This window comes from Chrysemys picta, chromosome 1, assembly GCF_011386835.1.
Source record: "Chrysemys picta bellii isolate R12L10 chromosome 1, ASM1138683v2, whole genome shotgun sequence".
In the NCBI taxonomy this organism is placed as follows: domain Eukaryota; kingdom Metazoa; phylum Chordata; order Testudines; family Emydidae; genus Chrysemys; species Chrysemys picta.
Window position 1 is genome coordinate 223,758,185 of NC_088791.1, and position 18,429 is coordinate 223,776,613.

General features: G+C 42.8%; 1 protein-coding gene and 1 pseudogene across 1 annotated transcript; both read right to left on the reverse strand.

Annotated features, from left to right (window-relative positions):
* Positions 1 to 1,289: 1,289 nt before the first annotated feature.
* Positions 1,290 to 4,273, reverse strand: LOC122172227 (claudin-34-like). The gene is made up of 2 exons (XM_042840777.2): positions 3,300 to 4,273; positions 1,290 to 3,033 (listed from the first exon to the last, which is right to left on the reverse strand). The coding sequence occupies exon 2, from the start codon at positions 3,012 to 3,014 to the stop codon at positions 1,995 to 1,997; it is 1,020 nt and encodes a 339-aa protein (XP_042696711.2). The 5' UTR covers positions 3,015 to 3,033; positions 3,300 to 4,273; the 3' UTR covers positions 1,290 to 1,994.
* Positions 4,274 to 12,627: 8,354 nt separating this feature from the next.
* LOC122172228 (claudin-34-like) lies at positions 12,628 to 13,449 on the reverse strand (annotated as a pseudogene).
* Between the last annotated feature and the right edge of the window lie 4,980 nt (positions 13,450 to 18,429).

Below are 18,429 nucleotides of genomic sequence, written 5' to 3' on the forward strand. Positions count from 1 at the left end.
TATTTTGCCTAGCTTCACAACCCCAGAAGTCTCCCTGACTCACCTTATGGATGACCCTCCTTTATTTCAGATTCCATCAGTCCTGAACTGAAATGATCTTTCTTAGTGAGACACGGTGGGTGAGGTAATATCTTTTATCGGACCAACTTCTATTGGTGAGAGAGACAAATCTTCTTCTGCTCTGTGTGAGCTCAAAAGCTTCTCTCTCTCACCAACAGAAGCTGGTCCAATAAAAGATGTTACCTCACCCACCTTGTCTCTCTAATATCCTGGGACCAACACGGATACAGCAACACTGCATACAACAGTGGATGGTCTTTCTTTGCTTTCTCTCTCCTAGCAGACTCTAGCTATTCTGCTAGATAAGGTAATATATATTTGTTTGTGTTCGGTATTCCATCTCTAGACACTAGTCAGTTTTACCATGCGTTTGTGATCTCTCCAGTACCTTGCTGTAATTATTCTGAAAACTTTGATGTTCAGTCTCAGTTTTGTGAATTTCACACACAAACACATGAAAAAAGCCACTTATTCCCTACATAGAGGACTATATTCAGAGGTGAAAGTAAGCCGGTATGGTCCGGTATGCCGTGCCAGACTGGCCCGGCTTCTCCGGCGCTGATTTAAAGTGCCCAGGGCTCCGGCTGCTGCGGGGAGCCCCAGACCCTTTAAATCACCACCGGAGCCCTGCCGCAGCTACCCCACAGTGGCAGGAGCACCAGGCCCTTTAAATGCCTGCCCAAGCCCGGCTCCCGGCTGCTGCAGGGAGCCCCGGGCCCTTTAAATCCCCAGCAGCCCGGCTCGGGCAGCACTTTAAGGCAGGGCTCTCACGGTGATTTAAAGGGCCTGGAGCTCCATGGCAGCCGGAGCCCCGGGCCCTTTAATTCGCCCCAGGGCTCCCAGCCACCTCTGCAGCTGGTAGCTCTGGGGTGATTTAAAGGCCCTGGGGCTCCTAGCCACATCCGGAGCCCCAGGCCTTTAAATCTTGAAAGGCCCCACCTCTTCCGGTTGAGGCCACGCCCCTGCTGAGGACTCCAGCGTACTGGTAAGTTCTTAAAGTTACTTTCACCCCTGACTATATTGTGGGGTTTTAACCCAAGATCGCAGTAGGGATGAGAACTAGGGCCAGGAGCTCCATAGCAGCAGCATTTCTGAAGGGATTATGATGACCCATATTAGGATTTAGCACTCTTAGAAGCTTTGGTCTCACAGGTTGTGAGACAATGCCAGGTTAATTACAAGAGGAAAGTCACAGGAACCGATCCTTATTAAAGAAAGATACACACCTATTTTTCATGTTTAAAATTTTAATGAAAGAATACAGTTGACACAGAAGGTAACAGATGATAATAGTCAGCAGTTATAGAGTGAAACAAACATTTGCCTCAGCGATAAACCTTTCCAAATGTTTGACAATTAATAGGAATAATCATTTTAAATTCAAAGACACAATTTTATAAAATGCTAAACACCTCCTGAGAGGTGCTGAACGCCTCCAACTCCATTAATTTCAAGGGAGCTGAGGGCATACAGCACCTCAGAGGACTACACCCCTTTATGTGTTTTATTAGTATTCAATGAGTTCAAGTTACTACATGGTTAGTATAATTGTAAGTGGCAAGAGGATCCAAGAGCTCACCAAGGACACAAAAGGCTAAATTCTGCTCCCAGTTACACAGATACAGCTCCTGTGTGAGTGGGAACAGAACTTGGCCCACCCCAAAGGATAAAATCCTGCAGTCAAATTTGCACTTATCTGCAGTGAAGATCTCTCTTGGGAGTTATTCACCATATGGGGCCCCAACTGACATCAATGAGAGCTTTTGTGGGGAGGCTTGAACAGGTTTGGACCTAGGTTTTGTATGATGTAACATATGGGTCCCCAACCAAGTTCCTGTCAAGTGGGAGGGACCCCTCAGGTCTGATACCTGTTTTCCTGATACTCAACCTTTCCTCGCCTCTGTAAGAATTGAAATTAGAGGCAACTAGTCAAACTAAAAATAAGGAAGCTCTTCACCAATTATACAAATATTAACGTCAGGTATTACACCTTTGGATGGTCGGTGTGGATAAGTTCCACTAGGGATTTGAAAGGAGGTTGCCTGTCTTTGTCCAGGTACCTGATTCTTCTTAAGTGTGGGGCCTCTGTGTGGATGGGTCCCAGAGCAGCTGTCCATGCCAAAAGGTCTCTGTGGGCCCCGCCGGTCAATTTCCAAGGAAGATACGCATTGTGGATAAGTTTGGTTTGATCTGTCAGAAGGATGTTTGGACTGGCATGTTTGCCTCTGGCTCTGTGCTACCTGATCTGTTTTTTTCTTTTTAGGATACACCTTACTGGCTAGTTTAAGAGACCTGTCATAGAGCAGTAAGAACCCACCCAACAGCAGCAGGAGAACAGATATAAACCCCACAGGAATAGCAGCCCCAACTTTCTGAGACTTTGGAGTGGAAGGCAAGTGGTAAGAAGGAGGGAAGGCAATACTACAATTTTTCATTATGGAATGTAAATTCCAGCTTACTGGAATTAAGATTAAAACACTTGATAAGATGTTCAAGAGCCCCCCAGTTAGAAAAAAGACTAAGATATAGTGTTTCTTAAGCTCTTTCTTATAAACACCCCAAAAAGCAAAGAGGGTGAAACTTATAGCTACTGCTTCCATGATAGTGGCTAACATCAGAAGGTCTTGGGCAACAAAAATTTCTGAGGGGCTGAAGGTGTTCTGAATAGTGAATCTTTGACAGAGCATTAAGGAAGAACCATTGGCAAGTTCAGGGTTAAGAGTAAAGCAGACGTCCCAGATTCCGATCCATATGGTACCGGAGGAGATGATGGTGGTGTTGTCCACATGCCACACTCTCCACTGTATAAGTCCTATTGAAATAACACAGAGAATCCAACCTAAAACACTCAAAACAAAACCAAGTAGTGGAATGTGAGAAGTGATGGCCAGGGATTTCACAACCTGGAGATTTTCGACTTCTGTCTCAGCTCTGTCAGGTGCACTATCAGCCATGCAGACAATTGCAGGTTTGCTGAAAAACACCAACATATATACAAGCATATATGGATTGGAGTGCAGGTAGTACACACACAGCCATCAATCTAGATTTATATACCATGATGATCACTGTAATATCTGAGCTTCTAACCAGAGACACCCCCAATCATTTAGAATTAGTTCGACATTAAAACTTCATTTCCTCAGGGTGTCATGCTGATTCATAAAAGTTGTAGTTCAGGATTTTAATGCCCCCCATTCTCCTCTATGGACTAGGCTCCAAGGCCCAATTACATTTACCTGCAGTCATGTGTCTCCCAGGATGCACCACACAGCTTGATCAGAAGGGAGTTGTTGTCCTCCAGCCAATAGGAGCTCAGCCAATAGGAGAAAAAGGGGAGTCTGAATTACAACTTTCATAAGGCAAAGTGACACGATAAGAAAATGCAGTTTAATATTGAAATGACTCAGAATTAAGATCAGTTCACTCAGGTAAGTTAAAAAAAACCAAAATATTCCAATTTGCATGGAACCAACCTGAAACAAAATGTTTTGTTTAGGTTTCCCTGATGGAAAAATAATAAGAAGAAAAAAGATCAGCAAAATTGAAATTTTCCTGTGGAAAACTGTATTTTCTGTTGTAAAATCACTTTGATGGAAAATTCGCGACATGGTGTACTCAAATGTCAAAAAATGCCAAAGCTAAGTCTACTTGTGTAATCTTGACTTATGATATACAGTGTTATTGAAGTGGTGTTGGTCCCAGAATATGAGAGAGACAAGATAATATCTTTTACTCGCCCAACTTTTGCTGGTGAAAGAGACAATCTTTCAAGCTACACAGAGCTCTTCTTCAGGTTATTATGACAGTCATTATGATATTCATCTAATTTCACCTCACCATTCTATAGAAGACTATCGAGTTACTCCTTCCTACATTAATATTCTTTTCATGTATAAACAGTAGAAAAAGCAATTTTAGAACTCTTAAATATCACAATCCACTAGTTAGTCCCTGATCTATTTGCAAAGTGAATTTTGAAGGCAAAATAACCTAAGGTATTGCCTTCTTCACATACAGTATGTGTGTTATGTACAGGAAATTAAGCTACTTACAGTACCTCAATATTGAAGGAAATGCTTATGAAGAAGGGTTGATTGAAACATTTTAAAATATCAGATAGACACAGCATACTCTGGAATGTGATTTCTTGAGTTCCTTACTCCACTTCGTCATTTTCAGATGTAACCTGATAGGCTTTCCATTTCCTGTGGGAAGATGATGAAATATGCATTGGTACTAGTAGAGTTTATCAATTATTTCTTGGGAAAAATTGTTCAAAATATTGTTGCGGCATTTTCATTTTCTGAAAACTAAGGGAAACTGTTAAACTGGTGTTATATTTAAATGCCCATGACTGAGAAATCAGTCATTTGCAGTTGCTAATGACCACACTAATATTAAGTTCCCATGGGGAATCAAGACTAGGCTAGTTTGTTAAGTTTTCTGAATTTTATATTTGTAAATTGCGGATATGCTTGTGATATGGGAGTGTAATGTGTGACCCTGTTCTCCTTTATGATACTATGTAACTAGTCTATTAATCAATTGACTGATAGCAGAGCTATAAACAAACCAAAGTTGAAGAGCATCTTGATACCTTGGATCACAATTCTGAAGTCACCATTCCATTAAAGTGGTTAGTTTTCCTTACCGTCATTTCTGCCTTGATTGCCTGATTCTTTTGTGTTTCATGACTTTGGATAATTCAGGCTGGTACGTGGTTTCCTTCACACCTGTCACCAACCAGCCCAGAATAAGGTGGATAGGCAATACCACCCTATCCACTGGAGGGGACAGCAAAAGAGACTCCATTATCTCTGTCTTAGTGGTCTCTATTAAACAAGACCTTAGGCGGGAAACTGCCTAAGTTTGCCCTTAAAAACAGACATTTTCTGATCAGACCCCCAGAGAAGGTCCTTGCTTTGCCACCTGGTCTGATCAGCTAGGGGTCTTTGGGGGGCCCTCTCCCCGCTCTCATTTGTTTTTGAGCGTACCCCCGTTTTTAAACTCCCCTCCCATGAACAACGAATTTGTGCCTGGAGATCTCCTGATTATTGTAAGTGAATCGAGCCCTCTCTGCGTCCTCTGATGCTGAAACTGCTGTTCCTGCTGCTGCTTTGGGGATTGGTAAGGAAAAACCTCTTGCACACTCCCCTTGTTCTGGCTGCTGGCTTCCTTTCCCAAGCAGGCAGACCGAAGCTAACTCTTTGGTCTGTATCTGTAATCTGCTTCTAGAAATAAGCCTGCTTGCAGCCACCACTAGTTAATCCCCCTCCCCCCCTTGAAGCTGTATGCTGGGCACACACCACTCTGCCCTCTGGAACTGTCCCTAGTATAAGGTGCACCCATTAGGTTAGATTTAGCCTTTAGTCTAGATAAATTGTAATTTCATTTTGCATAGTTGTGGTAAAGTTAGATTTAGAAAATTGTTTGCATTGTACTCTGTAAATTAGGCTTAAAGAATTGTTGCATTGTGTTTTGTTACTTGCTAATTTGTGTAGTCTTGGTTAAGTTAAATCATAGATAAGATTTTACTGTGTTCTGTATAATTGTCTCTCTGCTGTTTAAATTTGCAGCCTGTCTGCTTTCTCTCTCTCTTTCTCTCTGCTGTTTAAACTTGCAGCCTGTCTGCTCTCTCTGTCTCCCTGAGTTTAAATCTCCCTCCACCACGTGCTCCTCTTCCCCCATCCCCCAACCTCACTTCTCTACCACTTTCTTTCTCTCTCTCTCTCTCTCTCTCTCTCTCTCTCTTTTAATCCCTTCCCCCACATGCTCACCCCGTTCCTACTGCTGCCAAACCTCAATTGTATTACTGAAGTCTAGCATAAAACCCCATTGCTTATCCCTTTTCTCTCTAACACACCTCACATTTTACATTTACACCACTGTGACACATTTTTTACCTAAAGTTGTTGGTTATTTAACACATTTTACCCATACTGTTAGTTTGTTATATGCTGCTGTGACACACTGTTTACATAGAAATTGTTAGCTACCTGTTACATTTATGCTTCAGTGTTAATTGGTTACCAACTGTATTGTACCCCACTGTATTGTACCCCACTATTGAAACCCCCTATCCTATTTACTAAAAGAAACCCCACCCCAATTGTCTACCTTAACAAACCCCATACCCCTCACTATTGAATTTTCCCTGTTTTTGCATTTTCTTAATAAAGTTTATTTTGCACCCCACCAGTGCAGTAGTTGTCCCCCAAGATCCCCTACCTGCTGGCAGGGTCATGGCAGAGATTCCTCCCCCACACACAAACACATATACACCTCTTCAAGAGCACCCACCAGCAAAAACAAAAGTCAGCACCTGTATCTTGGTCCATCAATGTTCTAAATGTTACCTGGGTGTCATCTTTGATTCAGACCTATCTCTAGGTCTTCATGTCCAGGCTATGTCTAAGTCTTGCAGATACAGCCTTCTCTATCCATCCACACAGCTAAAACTCCTGATCAGGCTTTCATCATCCCACATCTCATAAGAACATAAGGACGGCTGTACTCGGTCAGACCAAAGGTCCATCTAGCCCAGTATCCTGTCTTCCGACAGTGGCCAATGCCAGGTGCCCCAGAGGGAATGAACAGAACAGGTAATCATCAAGTGATCCATTCCCTGTCTCCCATTCCCAGTTTCTGGCAAACAGAATTACTGCAAACATCCTTTTCTCTGACCTTGGCCAATGCAATCTTGCCTGTCTGCTATCCATTACTGTACTTAGCACTATCACTAAACTACACAGAAAAATAATAGGCTATTCACACACTTAAGAAAGTATGTAGATTTTCCAGCTGGTCAAGACTCCTCTATGACTGTCTCAGTAGCAGAACAAACAAATATTGCTGAACAAGAACTCTCCTAAACTGTTAATTCTAGAATTTAAAGCTAAACATTCTCATCTCAAAAATCTTGTTTCCATGGTTATTGTTTGTAACTAGCTCATTTGATAATTCTATAACGTACACACTTCAGAATGCTCTAGAACCTTGCCACATGAGGTGGGGCAGCCTTCACTGGGACATCTGCTCACCTGAACTCTTTAAACGGTAGTAACCATTGGGGAGAGGCAGGGAGAGACTGAATAAATGTCAGACAGAATAACAGTTATAGTCCATTCTTCCTTATCTCCGCTAAAAGCTGTCGGTGTACAGAAAACAAAATTGTGCATTGCGTCTCAGTTATGGATCTGGAAAGTACAAGTTATATGCAGCTTGGCACAACACAATTATTTGGCTGGCTCTTTGGAAGCTTCCTGCTGCTGTTCAGGCGCTTCAGAAATCCCTTAGGGTCATATACATGTTCATGCATTTGATCCGAGGCAGCCTATTATGAATCTTTTCTGTTTCTTAATTGATAACAACATGAGTTTGAATCCAAGATCCTTCTTCACTACAGCACAGACCGCTATCACTTGAGCTAACAAAGTAACTCCATTAGCTTACCGCAGCAATAGTATACTGTTATCATTCTGCCAGCATGTTACAGTTACAAAGCAGTAAAGATAGTCTTCATCAAGACTTTAACCCAGACAATAAACAGAAAATGATAAATGGCTCTCTTCCTACTGTCAGAGTTGTTACGGAGGTCTAAAACTCTTTGCCAAATTACTTTTCCAGGAATCTTCCTTGTTTAACAATTTCACTCTGATTAGATGCAAAACTCTCACTCACAACTTACCTGATTGTAGAAAATTCCTTACTCAAAACATCCTTCAGGACAAATGCCTTTTTGTTGCCACACTTTCATTCTGCTGGAATCCCAGTGAAAATATAAAGTATTTCCCTTAATAATAATCTTCCTACCCTATCTCTTTTCACTATAGAAGTAAACTCTAGAGGAGAGGATTTTCCCAGCCAAAAGTCTGTCCCATTAAAAAAATAAATGAAATAAAAAAGCAGATGGGGAAAATCTCCCTTCTCATATTTATAAACACATTACAGTAACTCCTCACTTAACATTGTAGTTATGTTCCTGAAACGTGCGACTTGAAGCGAAACGATGTTAAGCGAATCCAATTTCCCCATAAGATTTAATGTAAATGAGAGGGTTAGGTTCTAGGGAAATTTTTTTCACCAGACAAAAGACTATCTATCTATCTATACTGTGAATATAAACATATACACACACACACACACACACACACACACACACACACACACACACACACACACACACACACAGTATAAGTTTTAAACAAACAATTTAATACTGGTACACAGTGATGATGATTGTGAAGCTTGGTGGAAGAGTCAGAGGGTGGGATATTTTCCAGGGAATACTTTACTGTTAAATGATGAACTAGCATTTGGCTGAACCCTCAAGGGTTAACTCGTTGTTAATGTAGCCTCACTCTACAAGGCAGCAGGCATGGAGGGAGGGGAGAAAGCATAACAGACAGAGACACACAGTGTGTGTGTGTGTGTATGTGTGTGTGTGTGTGTGTGTGTGTGTGTGTGAGAGAGAGAGAGAGAGAGAGATGCACATCTACCCTTTAAGTCTTAAGTACACTGCCTTGTTAATTAAATCAGCTTGCTGAGACCGCAGCTGCTGCCTGGAAGCTCCCTCCGTCCTGAACCCTGTTGTTGGCATCACTAGGCATAGCTACCAGGTAACTCGGGAGGGTGGAAGACCATAAGTGTCGATGAACCCCCCCGGCTCTGGGTCTAAGTGAGCCAAAGCAACCCCATCTTATGAACTTTAACCAGCCTCAATGCTAACAGCCTAAAAGCAGAATATGTAACAGTCAGCTTTTTTAGCAGACAGCTGCAGTTTCGCTCAAACTAGCAAAAGCAGAAGTGATAAGGGGGGCGGGAGTCTACATGTCTCTGGGTCTGCAAGGCCAAAGATAAACATGCGGACGAGAACTTTTCTAACACGCCACAATGTAGTGCCTACTGTAACTGCTGTCGGGAAGGGAGGGGTGGAGGGGAAACAAAACAAAAGGCTTACACAAGCAGCTTGGAATATAAAATGGGAAACTTGCTTGTATTTGTTGCGCTTCTGATTTGAGACATGCTGGTTTCCTGAGTGCCTTTTCGAGATCTCGAATAAACTTGGTTTGCTTCTCCACCCTGGTGTGTTCATTGGCGCGAAGCACACCGGGCAACGGACCCCGCTGTTGCTGTCCTCGGGCACTCTGTGCCGGCAACACTGTTGCGTGTCCCCCCTGCTCTATGGAAATGGGGTAAGCAGGGTGCAGGAGCAGGAGGAGGGGGACACCCTGACATTAGCCCCCTACTTCCCCCCACCCCCATACAGCAAGCAGGAGTCTCTGGGAGCAACTCCAAGGCAGAGGGCAAGAGCAGCACATGGCAGTGGGGGGAGGGACAGCTGAATGCTGGCAATTGCTAGCCTGCTGGGCAGCCGCTGCACAGGGAACTTAGGGGAGCAGGGAGCTGATAGGGGAGCTACCAGTCCACCCTGATTCCAAGCCCCCACCAGCTAGCTCCAACGGGCTGCTCTTCCTGCAAGCAGTGGACAAAGCAGGCGGCTGCCAAACGACGACATTAGAAAGGAGCATTGCACAACTTTAAACAAGCATGTTCCCTAATTGATCAGCAACGTAACAATGAAACAATGTTAACCAGGATGACTTTAAGTGAGGAGTTACTGTACTCATTAAGTGATCAGCAAACTTTCATAGATTCTAAGGTCAGAAGGAACCACTGTGTTCCCATTTAAAACAGGCCATAGGAGTTCCCTGAATAAATTCCTATTTGAAATGAAGCTGATCTAGTTGAGTTAGCCTCTTGATAATCAGCCCAAAGCTCTCAAACGTCAGAGAATTTCTTTAGGGCCCTGTTGCACATTTGACAGGCATTAAAGGCTAAATTCAGACTATCTGTAAGCAGGCACAAACTGAAATATTTCGAATATAGTTGTGTATTCCAGGGGCTTGATCATCAGCTGATGTAAATTAGTGTAGCTTCATTGACTTCAGCTGAGACTCTGGACACAGGTATTAATTTGACTCAAACCAGCCTGTTCTAGAAGCAAACTGTAGCTCTGAAACTGTGATGTCTTTGTTTTCTGTGTACAGCATTTTTGAATTTCTAAGATCTCTGCCTGTGTAGAGACTGCATTCATTCTGCACTCAGAGTCGCTGTAATCTGTTACCCAGTGCAGACCCTCATGGAGACATTCTGGGCTGGATTCACAAAGGGACTTATAAACCTAACTGCCACTTTAGGCACCTAACACCAATATTTAGGTGCCACCAGCATTCACAACCCCGTGCTCAGCTGCCACTTTACCCTAGAGGAGCCTAAGTCTCCACAGCACCTAAATTTCAGCAGGTGAGTAGGTGCACAGCTAAGTTGGGACACCACTCAGCAACTGGGTATCTAATTCATCTCTAAGTCCCAGCAGGATTCACAAAATGGGCATTCCCCTATTTATCTTTCCTTTGGGGCGTAACTCAGTAGGCATGCTATGAGCATGCATACACCCCTACAAAATGGCCTGCGAAGGGAGTAGGCTGTAGGAGACCTCAGTTCAATTCCCTCCTCTATCTGATGTGGAAAAGGGATCTGCACTGGGTCTACCTCCTCTTGGGACAGAAGCCACTGGGCTAAAGGATATAAGTGGGACGCCACCACCCGTTCCTTCAGCATTTCTTGCAAAAAAATGGCTCAACACCTAACTTCAGGGGAGAGTTGATGGCTGTGAACTCCAACTGGAGATAGGTGATTCTCTCTGATCCAGCGTTAGGCACTTAACTCCCTTTGAGGCACCTGTCCTCAGCATTTCCTACTGGCTAGGTTAGGCAGCTCTCCACTCAATATACTGGCTGCTGTGATTCCCATTCTTAAGCACCTAACTCTCCTTATGCATCGCACAGGGAGTCTGGGTACCTACCTTATGGCTGTGAATTCCGCTAAGCTGCAGGGTGCCTAAAAGTTAGGTGCTGCAACACTCAGCACTGCAGTGACTGAGTCCCTTTGTAAATCTAGCCCTATGTTTTGTTATTTCTTTTTGTTGTTTTCTTTAATAAAAAATAAGTTCATTTTAACTTATTTTAAATGGATGCTCTTTGAATACGGAAAAACATAATGTGATGTGTGCTCTTAAGATAAAAGGCAGCACTACAGTTCTGCTGCACATGCCCTTTCCAACTTCTGTTTTAATAACTGCAGCCAGTTAAATGAGCAGTGTCTGCCTTAATCTACTCCGATAACTAACAGTGATACCCTTAGAACCCTGTGGTTGCCACATCCTCTCAGGAATGCTGAATCACTTTGTAGTGTACACCTTCACCCTTGTCACACCAGGCCAGTGGCACCAACTTTTTTTTAAAAGATTACATGTTTTAAAATAGTACTTAGAATACATACATACTGCACTTTCCATTTTACAAGCACTTTACAAACATTAATGAACCCTCACACCATTCCTGTGACCTAAAGCAAGTCTACACTACAGCACTACATCAGCACCAATGCAGCTGCGCCACTGTAGCACATCTGATGAAGACACGCTATGTCAACAGGAGAGCCCGTCGGCATAATTGCTCCACCATGGTGGGAAGCGGAAGCTATGTTGGCAGGAGAGTGTGGACACAGTGCGGGTGTGGACAGTGCAAAACTTGCATCACTTGTGGGGCGGCTTTTTCATACCCCTGAGCAATGTAAGTTAGATTGACTTAAGCGGTAATGTAGACCTGCACTTAGATAAGTGTTATTACCATTTTAGAGATGGGAAAAGAGAGGCAGAGACAGGTTAGGTGACTCACCCTAGGGCACACAGAAGACTAGTGTCAGAGCTAGCATAAGAGCAGAGTTGTTCCTAAGCCCGAGTTCAGTCACTTAAATCAATCTGCCAGACCGGGCTGACCTAAAATCCTCATTGTTTGTAAACCCTTTTTAAAAGCATGAAAGAAACATGTTTTCTCTGTCAACGTTGTCCTTTTTCATTTGGCCACAGTGGTTTGGTTTGTTGCTGGTTTTAACAGCACTGTAATGAATGTGGGTTTTTTCCCCCCTGGAATTTGTGGCTCTCTTTTTTGTTCAACATCATCATCATCATCATCATCATCACTGAAGTCAGCAATTAATCTCTCTCTCAAGGAACAGGATTTGTTAACTCATGCTCCCTCTGCTGGCTCTTAAGTAGCAGAGCACAAAATGTGATAGATACTGCATTAACAACTGATTAAGCTTGTTAATCATCTCATTGCACTCAAAAAATGTGTGTCAGGCTGCAAGGTGGGTGGAAAAGTAGGGTATTCATAGATTTGAGGCCATAAGGGACCATTATGATCATCTAGTCTGACCATCTGCATAACAGAGACCATAACTTCTGGTTAAACTAGCTGCATACATATCATTTAGAAAGACAGCCAATCTTGATTTGAAGACTTTAGTGTCAGGTGTTGATTACAGTAGGAAAAACTCAATTAAATGAACAGGTCAACAGTGAAAAGTTAAATACCTATTTTGAAAGAAAATAAAAACTTATAAAGTTCACATACATAGAAGACAAATGATAGCAGTCAGCAACTGTAGAGTGAATCAACAGTTCGCTTCAATGTTGAGTCCATAGCAATGTCTTGTAATTATTAGAAATAGCTGTTTATGTGAAAATCACTAATCATATACTTTGTTGGTGTGCCCCTATGTTCCAATACTAACATATTGATGTCACTGCAAATCCAGAGAGCTCCTTGAACACACAAAGTCACTGGGCTACTATATTTATCTTGTAGCTATGCTCCAGCTTTCTCTCATGCAGCTCAAGTCTGTTATCAGACAGCACCGTAACATCCGGCATCACAGGATGTTTGTAAGAAAGGAAAAAGGTCCCACTCATCAACAGCAAGATGATAGACACGATCCCGACAGGAATAGCAGCACCAACTTCCTGTGCTTCTGAGCTGGAGGGCATGTAGAAAGGAGGAGGAAATGGGATAGCACAATTGTATGCTACAGAATAGCAATTCCAGGTCACTGGAATTAAGACACAGACACCCGCAAATATTTTCAAGATAGGTAAAAGCTGATAGTCTGAGTTTTGGGAAGAATTTCCATATAAATATTCCTCAGAGCAAAGACAGTGAAAGCTTTTCCTAATGCCCTCAGGACTATAGCAGCCAATACAAGAACCTGGGCAACAGAAATTTCCTGGGGAATGAAGGCATCATTGAAACGGAATCTGTGACAGAACATTATCAGAAGGTCTCTGGAGACTTTGCCGTGACTGTTAAAACAAACTTTCCAGATTCCTACCCAATCAATGCCAGAGGAGATGATGGTGGCGTTACTTGTATGCCACATTCTCCAATGCACTTGTCCCATTGAGATGATGCACAGGATCCAGCCTAACGTACCTAAAGCAAGGCCAATTCTCTGGAGGTGAATACGAGTGGCCAGGGAGGTCATGGTCTGGAGATCTTCAAAGAGTGCCCGGATCCTGTCATGGGCAAATGCAGACATGTGCAGGTCCACTGAAATGAAGCGGAATATAAATAAAATAATATATTGTTTCTTTATATGCACACACATTAACACATATGGGGCCAGATTAATGCATAGGCAAAGCCAGGCACGTGCCTAAAGCCCAAATTCATGGAGAGGCCCATGTGTTAGGTCACAATGCCACTCACTCAAATTTGGCCTGACCGCTCCTCTGTCATGACAAAAGGACAGCTGGGCCAAACCTGAGTGGGCAATGGAGTGGCCAGCACTGTGCCCTCTTGCCGCTGCTGTGGAGCCAGCTCCTGCACCAAAGATCCCCCTCCTCCGGACAGGAGAGAATTCACTTAGCTACACCTGTGTAGGAGGAGCTAAAGGTGCTTAATAGCTCACAAGTGCAGCTGCACTGGCCTGGACAGGGTTAATATGAAAGCATCCCCATCACCAGAGCATCTAATTTAGCTGGCCAGGAGAGGGGCCCAGAAGTTTGTTTGCCTCGGGCCAGATGATGAGTTAATCCAGCCCTGTGCACATACGTACATGCAACGCCCCAGTACTCGGCAGAGCTACAGGCCTTTCGGAGGGAACTCCTGCTGCCTCTGCACTGGGTGCCATGGCAACTAGTGGGCAGGGTTCTGAGCCAGCTGGGAAGCAGACAAGACCCAAGTGCAGGAGCCTGGTTCTGCTTCAGCTCCACCCACATCAGAGCCTTTTGGCTTTAGGAGGATGGGCTTCCTCCCTGGACACTGGAAAGCAAGTAACCAGGCATAGGCGCTGACTTCCCCTCTTTCTCCTGGGTGCTTAACCCTCCCCTCTGCCTCTGCCCCCGCCCCTGCTCCACCCCTTCCATGAGGCCCCACCCCTGCCCTGCCCCTTCCCCGCTCCCATTCCAACCCCGTCCCCAGAGTCCCAGCCCTAACTCTGCCCCCTTCCTGCCAATATTCTAACTCGTTCCCCAAATCCCCACCCCGGCCCTGCCTCTGCCTCCTCTCCTGAGCGTGCCACGTTCCCATTCCTCTCCTGCCTCCCAGAGCGTGCTAACGCTGCCAAACAGCTGTTTGGTGGTGGCCGGGGGGGAAGCGCTGGGAGGTAGGTGGAGGAGCGGGGACACGGTGCACTCAGGGGAGGGGAAGGAGGTGGGGCGGGGGGAGAGAGGAGCTTGGCTGCCAGTGGGTGCAGAGCACCCACTATTTTTTCCCCGTGAGTGCTCCAGCTCTGGAGCACCCACGGAGTCAACACCTATGTAACCAGGTACTCCACAGGCCTGCTCCTGCTCCCATTGAAATCAGTGGGTATGTTACCAGAAGAACTGGATCAGCCCTTGTATTTTTCTTTTCAGGTCTCTCCATAATGTTTTCTCTTATTTCCCTCTGCTCTTTCTTCAGTATATTTTCTGCCCTCTTTGAAAAGCCTCTCTCATTTTTTTGCTCTTTCATATTCGCCCCAGCAATTATCGTCCATCCTACTGCCATGTTGTTTTTATTGATTATATGTATTACCATAGTGTCCAGGAGCCCATGCCTCTTCGCTCCCCTTCTTCTCTTCTCTGTGTCCCCTTGCTTCCCCTAATATTCCATTTTCTGTCCGTGTGAAAAAAAATAAAAACATATGTAGAATCCTGTTTATCTGAGCTTCCATTAGTCGTCTTGAACCACCAACCACGCGGGATTGAGAGCCCTGGGTGTCTGGTGGTTCAGTTAATACAGAGAGCCGGATAATGGAAGCTCGGATAAATGGGGTTCTGCTGTATAACAGTAAAACATTGTGTTCATCTGATCCCTAATATATATTGCGGCCAGGGAAACTAAACTTCAGTGTTTCATTTTAATTGCGGAAAAAAGCAGATTTTTAGGGGGGTTTTATCAGAGAATTTTGCAGGTTTTTTATCACAGAAAACTAGGATCCCTGCTCATTACTAATATTTAGCACCACATAATTCTGTATATGCATGAATTAATTCTTCATCACTGAGGATAGCTTTTTAGGTAGGAACAATGTTCCTATAGATTTATCCAAGGGCACTGGAACAATTTATATAGTGGAGGTGCTGAGAGCTATTGAACCAAACTGTAAACCCTGTATATAATGGAAACCACTTCAAGCCAGTGGGTGTGGTAGCACTTCCTACTCTGCTAGTTCCAGCATCTATGGATCTATCTTAAGAACATAGTTGGCCTCCATTACTATAGTATCAGTGCACCACACAGTCTTTGCTGTATTTATCCTCACCACACCTCCCTGAGGTAGGGAAGTGCTATTACCCCATTTTACAAATGTGGAGCTGAGACACGGATTTTTAAAGGTGTTTAGGCACCTAACGATGCACTAGTAGCCTAGTCATAGTTACAAAAGCTTCTAGATGCACAACTCCCATTCAAATACAACTATGAAACTATCTGCATGTTTAGGCATCTAAATACATTAAAAATATAGCCATAAATGACTTGTCTAACATCACTCAGGAAGTTTGTGGAGGAGCAGGGAACTGAACCCAGCTCTACCCAACTAGCACTCTATCTACCAGCCCATCCTTCCTCTCTCCAGTAAGGAGATGGGACTACACTGATTCAGTCGGGGAATGGGAATATTTTTGGTTTAGAGAAAGATGGCTTTATGAACTGATGCTGTGTCTGGCAATGTTGATGGTGAAATTCATAAAAGGAATCCCAGCTTAGTTTTCCTTAGTGGATATCTGAATGTACTTGGAGCCTATAATTTTCTTGTCCATTAGTGTGTTATTTTAAGAGAACAATTTGCTACAAGTGCCTTCATTATTCTAGTACAGAATTCCAGATAAATTCTGTACGAGGTAAATTTGAACATCTAATTTTAGCAAAAAAATCTTTGTTTTGAAGTATTTTAATCTCCTAAAGTTCAGGAAATTGCATGTGGCATTTCAAATTTTTCCAGGTAAGACCAGAGTGGGTTAAGCACTAAAATAGCCTTTTAACTTTAAAAAAATTCATCAAAGGACTGCTTTTTAAGGCGTTTATGCCATCAAAGAGCAGGAAGGGAAGGTGAAGAATGGAGGATCAAGGCACTATTTTTCCTCGTTGAGAGAGAAGGCCCTGGGATAATTATTATAGGCTTTTGTGGCAAGGTTTGGCAACACTTACTGCTCAATACAGTTGCAGAATTAAGTCCTTAATTTCTAAAATCATATTCCTTATTTCATATTCCTAAAGCAATGCGTTCCTTAATAACTCCACTGTTTATTTCAGGATTCAGTTTAAGTTGTTGTCTTTTTACAAACTTCCCATGATTTGCTCCAGGCCTGTATTTCTGAACTTGCATCTCTGATTTTTCTCTGGTCCTTTCATACAATCTGATGTGAGAGCCTTCTGCTATGAAACCCCTGCCATCTGAAACAGCCATCTTGTGTCTCTAAATCACAGCTATGCTCCACGTGTTTTCAAATCTCACCAAAGCCATCTTTTTTCCCTTTCCTACATCTTTTTATTCCCTCTGCTTTTTTTCCTTATTAACTTTGCCACTGTAATTTAATTCTGCAAAATGTTTTATGCAGTTTTAAAGTAAGACACTACACACAATTATGTTGTATTCTGTCTGAAGAAGAGTGTGTGTTTAAGTAGCTGGAAAATGATTTTGGAATGTTAGGAAGGAAATCCACCAGTCATTTTCTGATCTCTCTCCACAGTTGCATCCCATAACATAAATAAGAACAAAGACATTTCTTCCTCACATTGGTATGTGCTTAAGAAATAGAAGTACTCAAAATCAGCAGTGAAGATAGCTCTTGTGAAAAATTGTTGGATCAAAAATGTGTATTGCTTTCCTGTCAGAAACAGCATGTTTTGCAATATAACCTCTTCTGTTCTCCTTTGTTTCAGCTGTAACTGGGAATGATCCTCATTTTTTCTGGGAAGAAGATAATCTCCATTAGCACAAAGATATATTCAGTCAGCCAGATATTCACTTTGTATGCTTTCACAATATATTGGATTATTAATTAGTTCTTTTTAATTTGGTCCATTATTTAAATAACCACTGCTGGGAATTCAGTAATAAACATCTATCAATAACCAATGGAGTACAAAAAGTGGCATGTTAAATTCTTTTTAATTTTACATCCGCAAACTGCATCTACTTTTCTTGAAAAAATATTTTTTGTGTGACCCAAACAATTTTCACAGAAACACTTCCAGTATATTACAGTCTGCTAGGGCACAATCCTATTCCTAATGAAGTCAATTGCTTTATCAATTGATATCAGAGCAACAAATAGACAAGTGAGGCAGATGTTACAAACAAATCAGTATCCTAAAATGCAAAGAGGTATAGTCTCCTTCTTAATGCATATGGATTGACTGATGTAATTCATTAGTCAATTAAAAGAAAAGCCCTAATTCTTCTTCCCCTAAACAGACATTTGTTACACCAGTTAAAGCTTCAAACAGATAATCCAAAACACCAAACCACAATCAGAAAAATAAAACAGGTCTGGGTGTGTTTGTAGACGGAGCTAGTATAGAGGCATTCCCAGACAGGGTGGAACCCACAGGTCAGTTTCAAGGTCACTAGTAAGGTAGCATGAGAAGTCTGCACTAAAGCTGATGGACTGTACCACATTTGTGGGGAAAAAAAAAAAACCAGGAGCTTCAATTTTCCCGGATGCCAGAATCTTAACCTTCATAAGCAAAACATTCAATACAATTTAGGTTGAAATCCTGGTCCCACTGAAGTTAATGGGAGTTTTGCCATTGATATCAATGAGGCCAGAATTTCATTTCTGTTTTGGGAGACATCCAGGGTGTTAAAACTCTATGGTATTTGACTACAGACCTATGTTTTGATGTACATAAATACACATTGATAGTCTTGCTATTGGTGTTGGATATTAAGTTTGAACTGCACAGAGGGACAGGTTAATAAATAACAATATATGCATTTATATGCTGTAGAAATGTATAAAGAAATAAATACTGT

Bases quoted from the DNA above. Each gene is read 5' to 3' on its own strand.
- LOC122172227 (XM_042840777.2), bottom strand. From the start codon at position 3,014: ATGGCTGATAGTGCACCTGACAGAGCTGAGACAGAAGTCGAAAATCTC.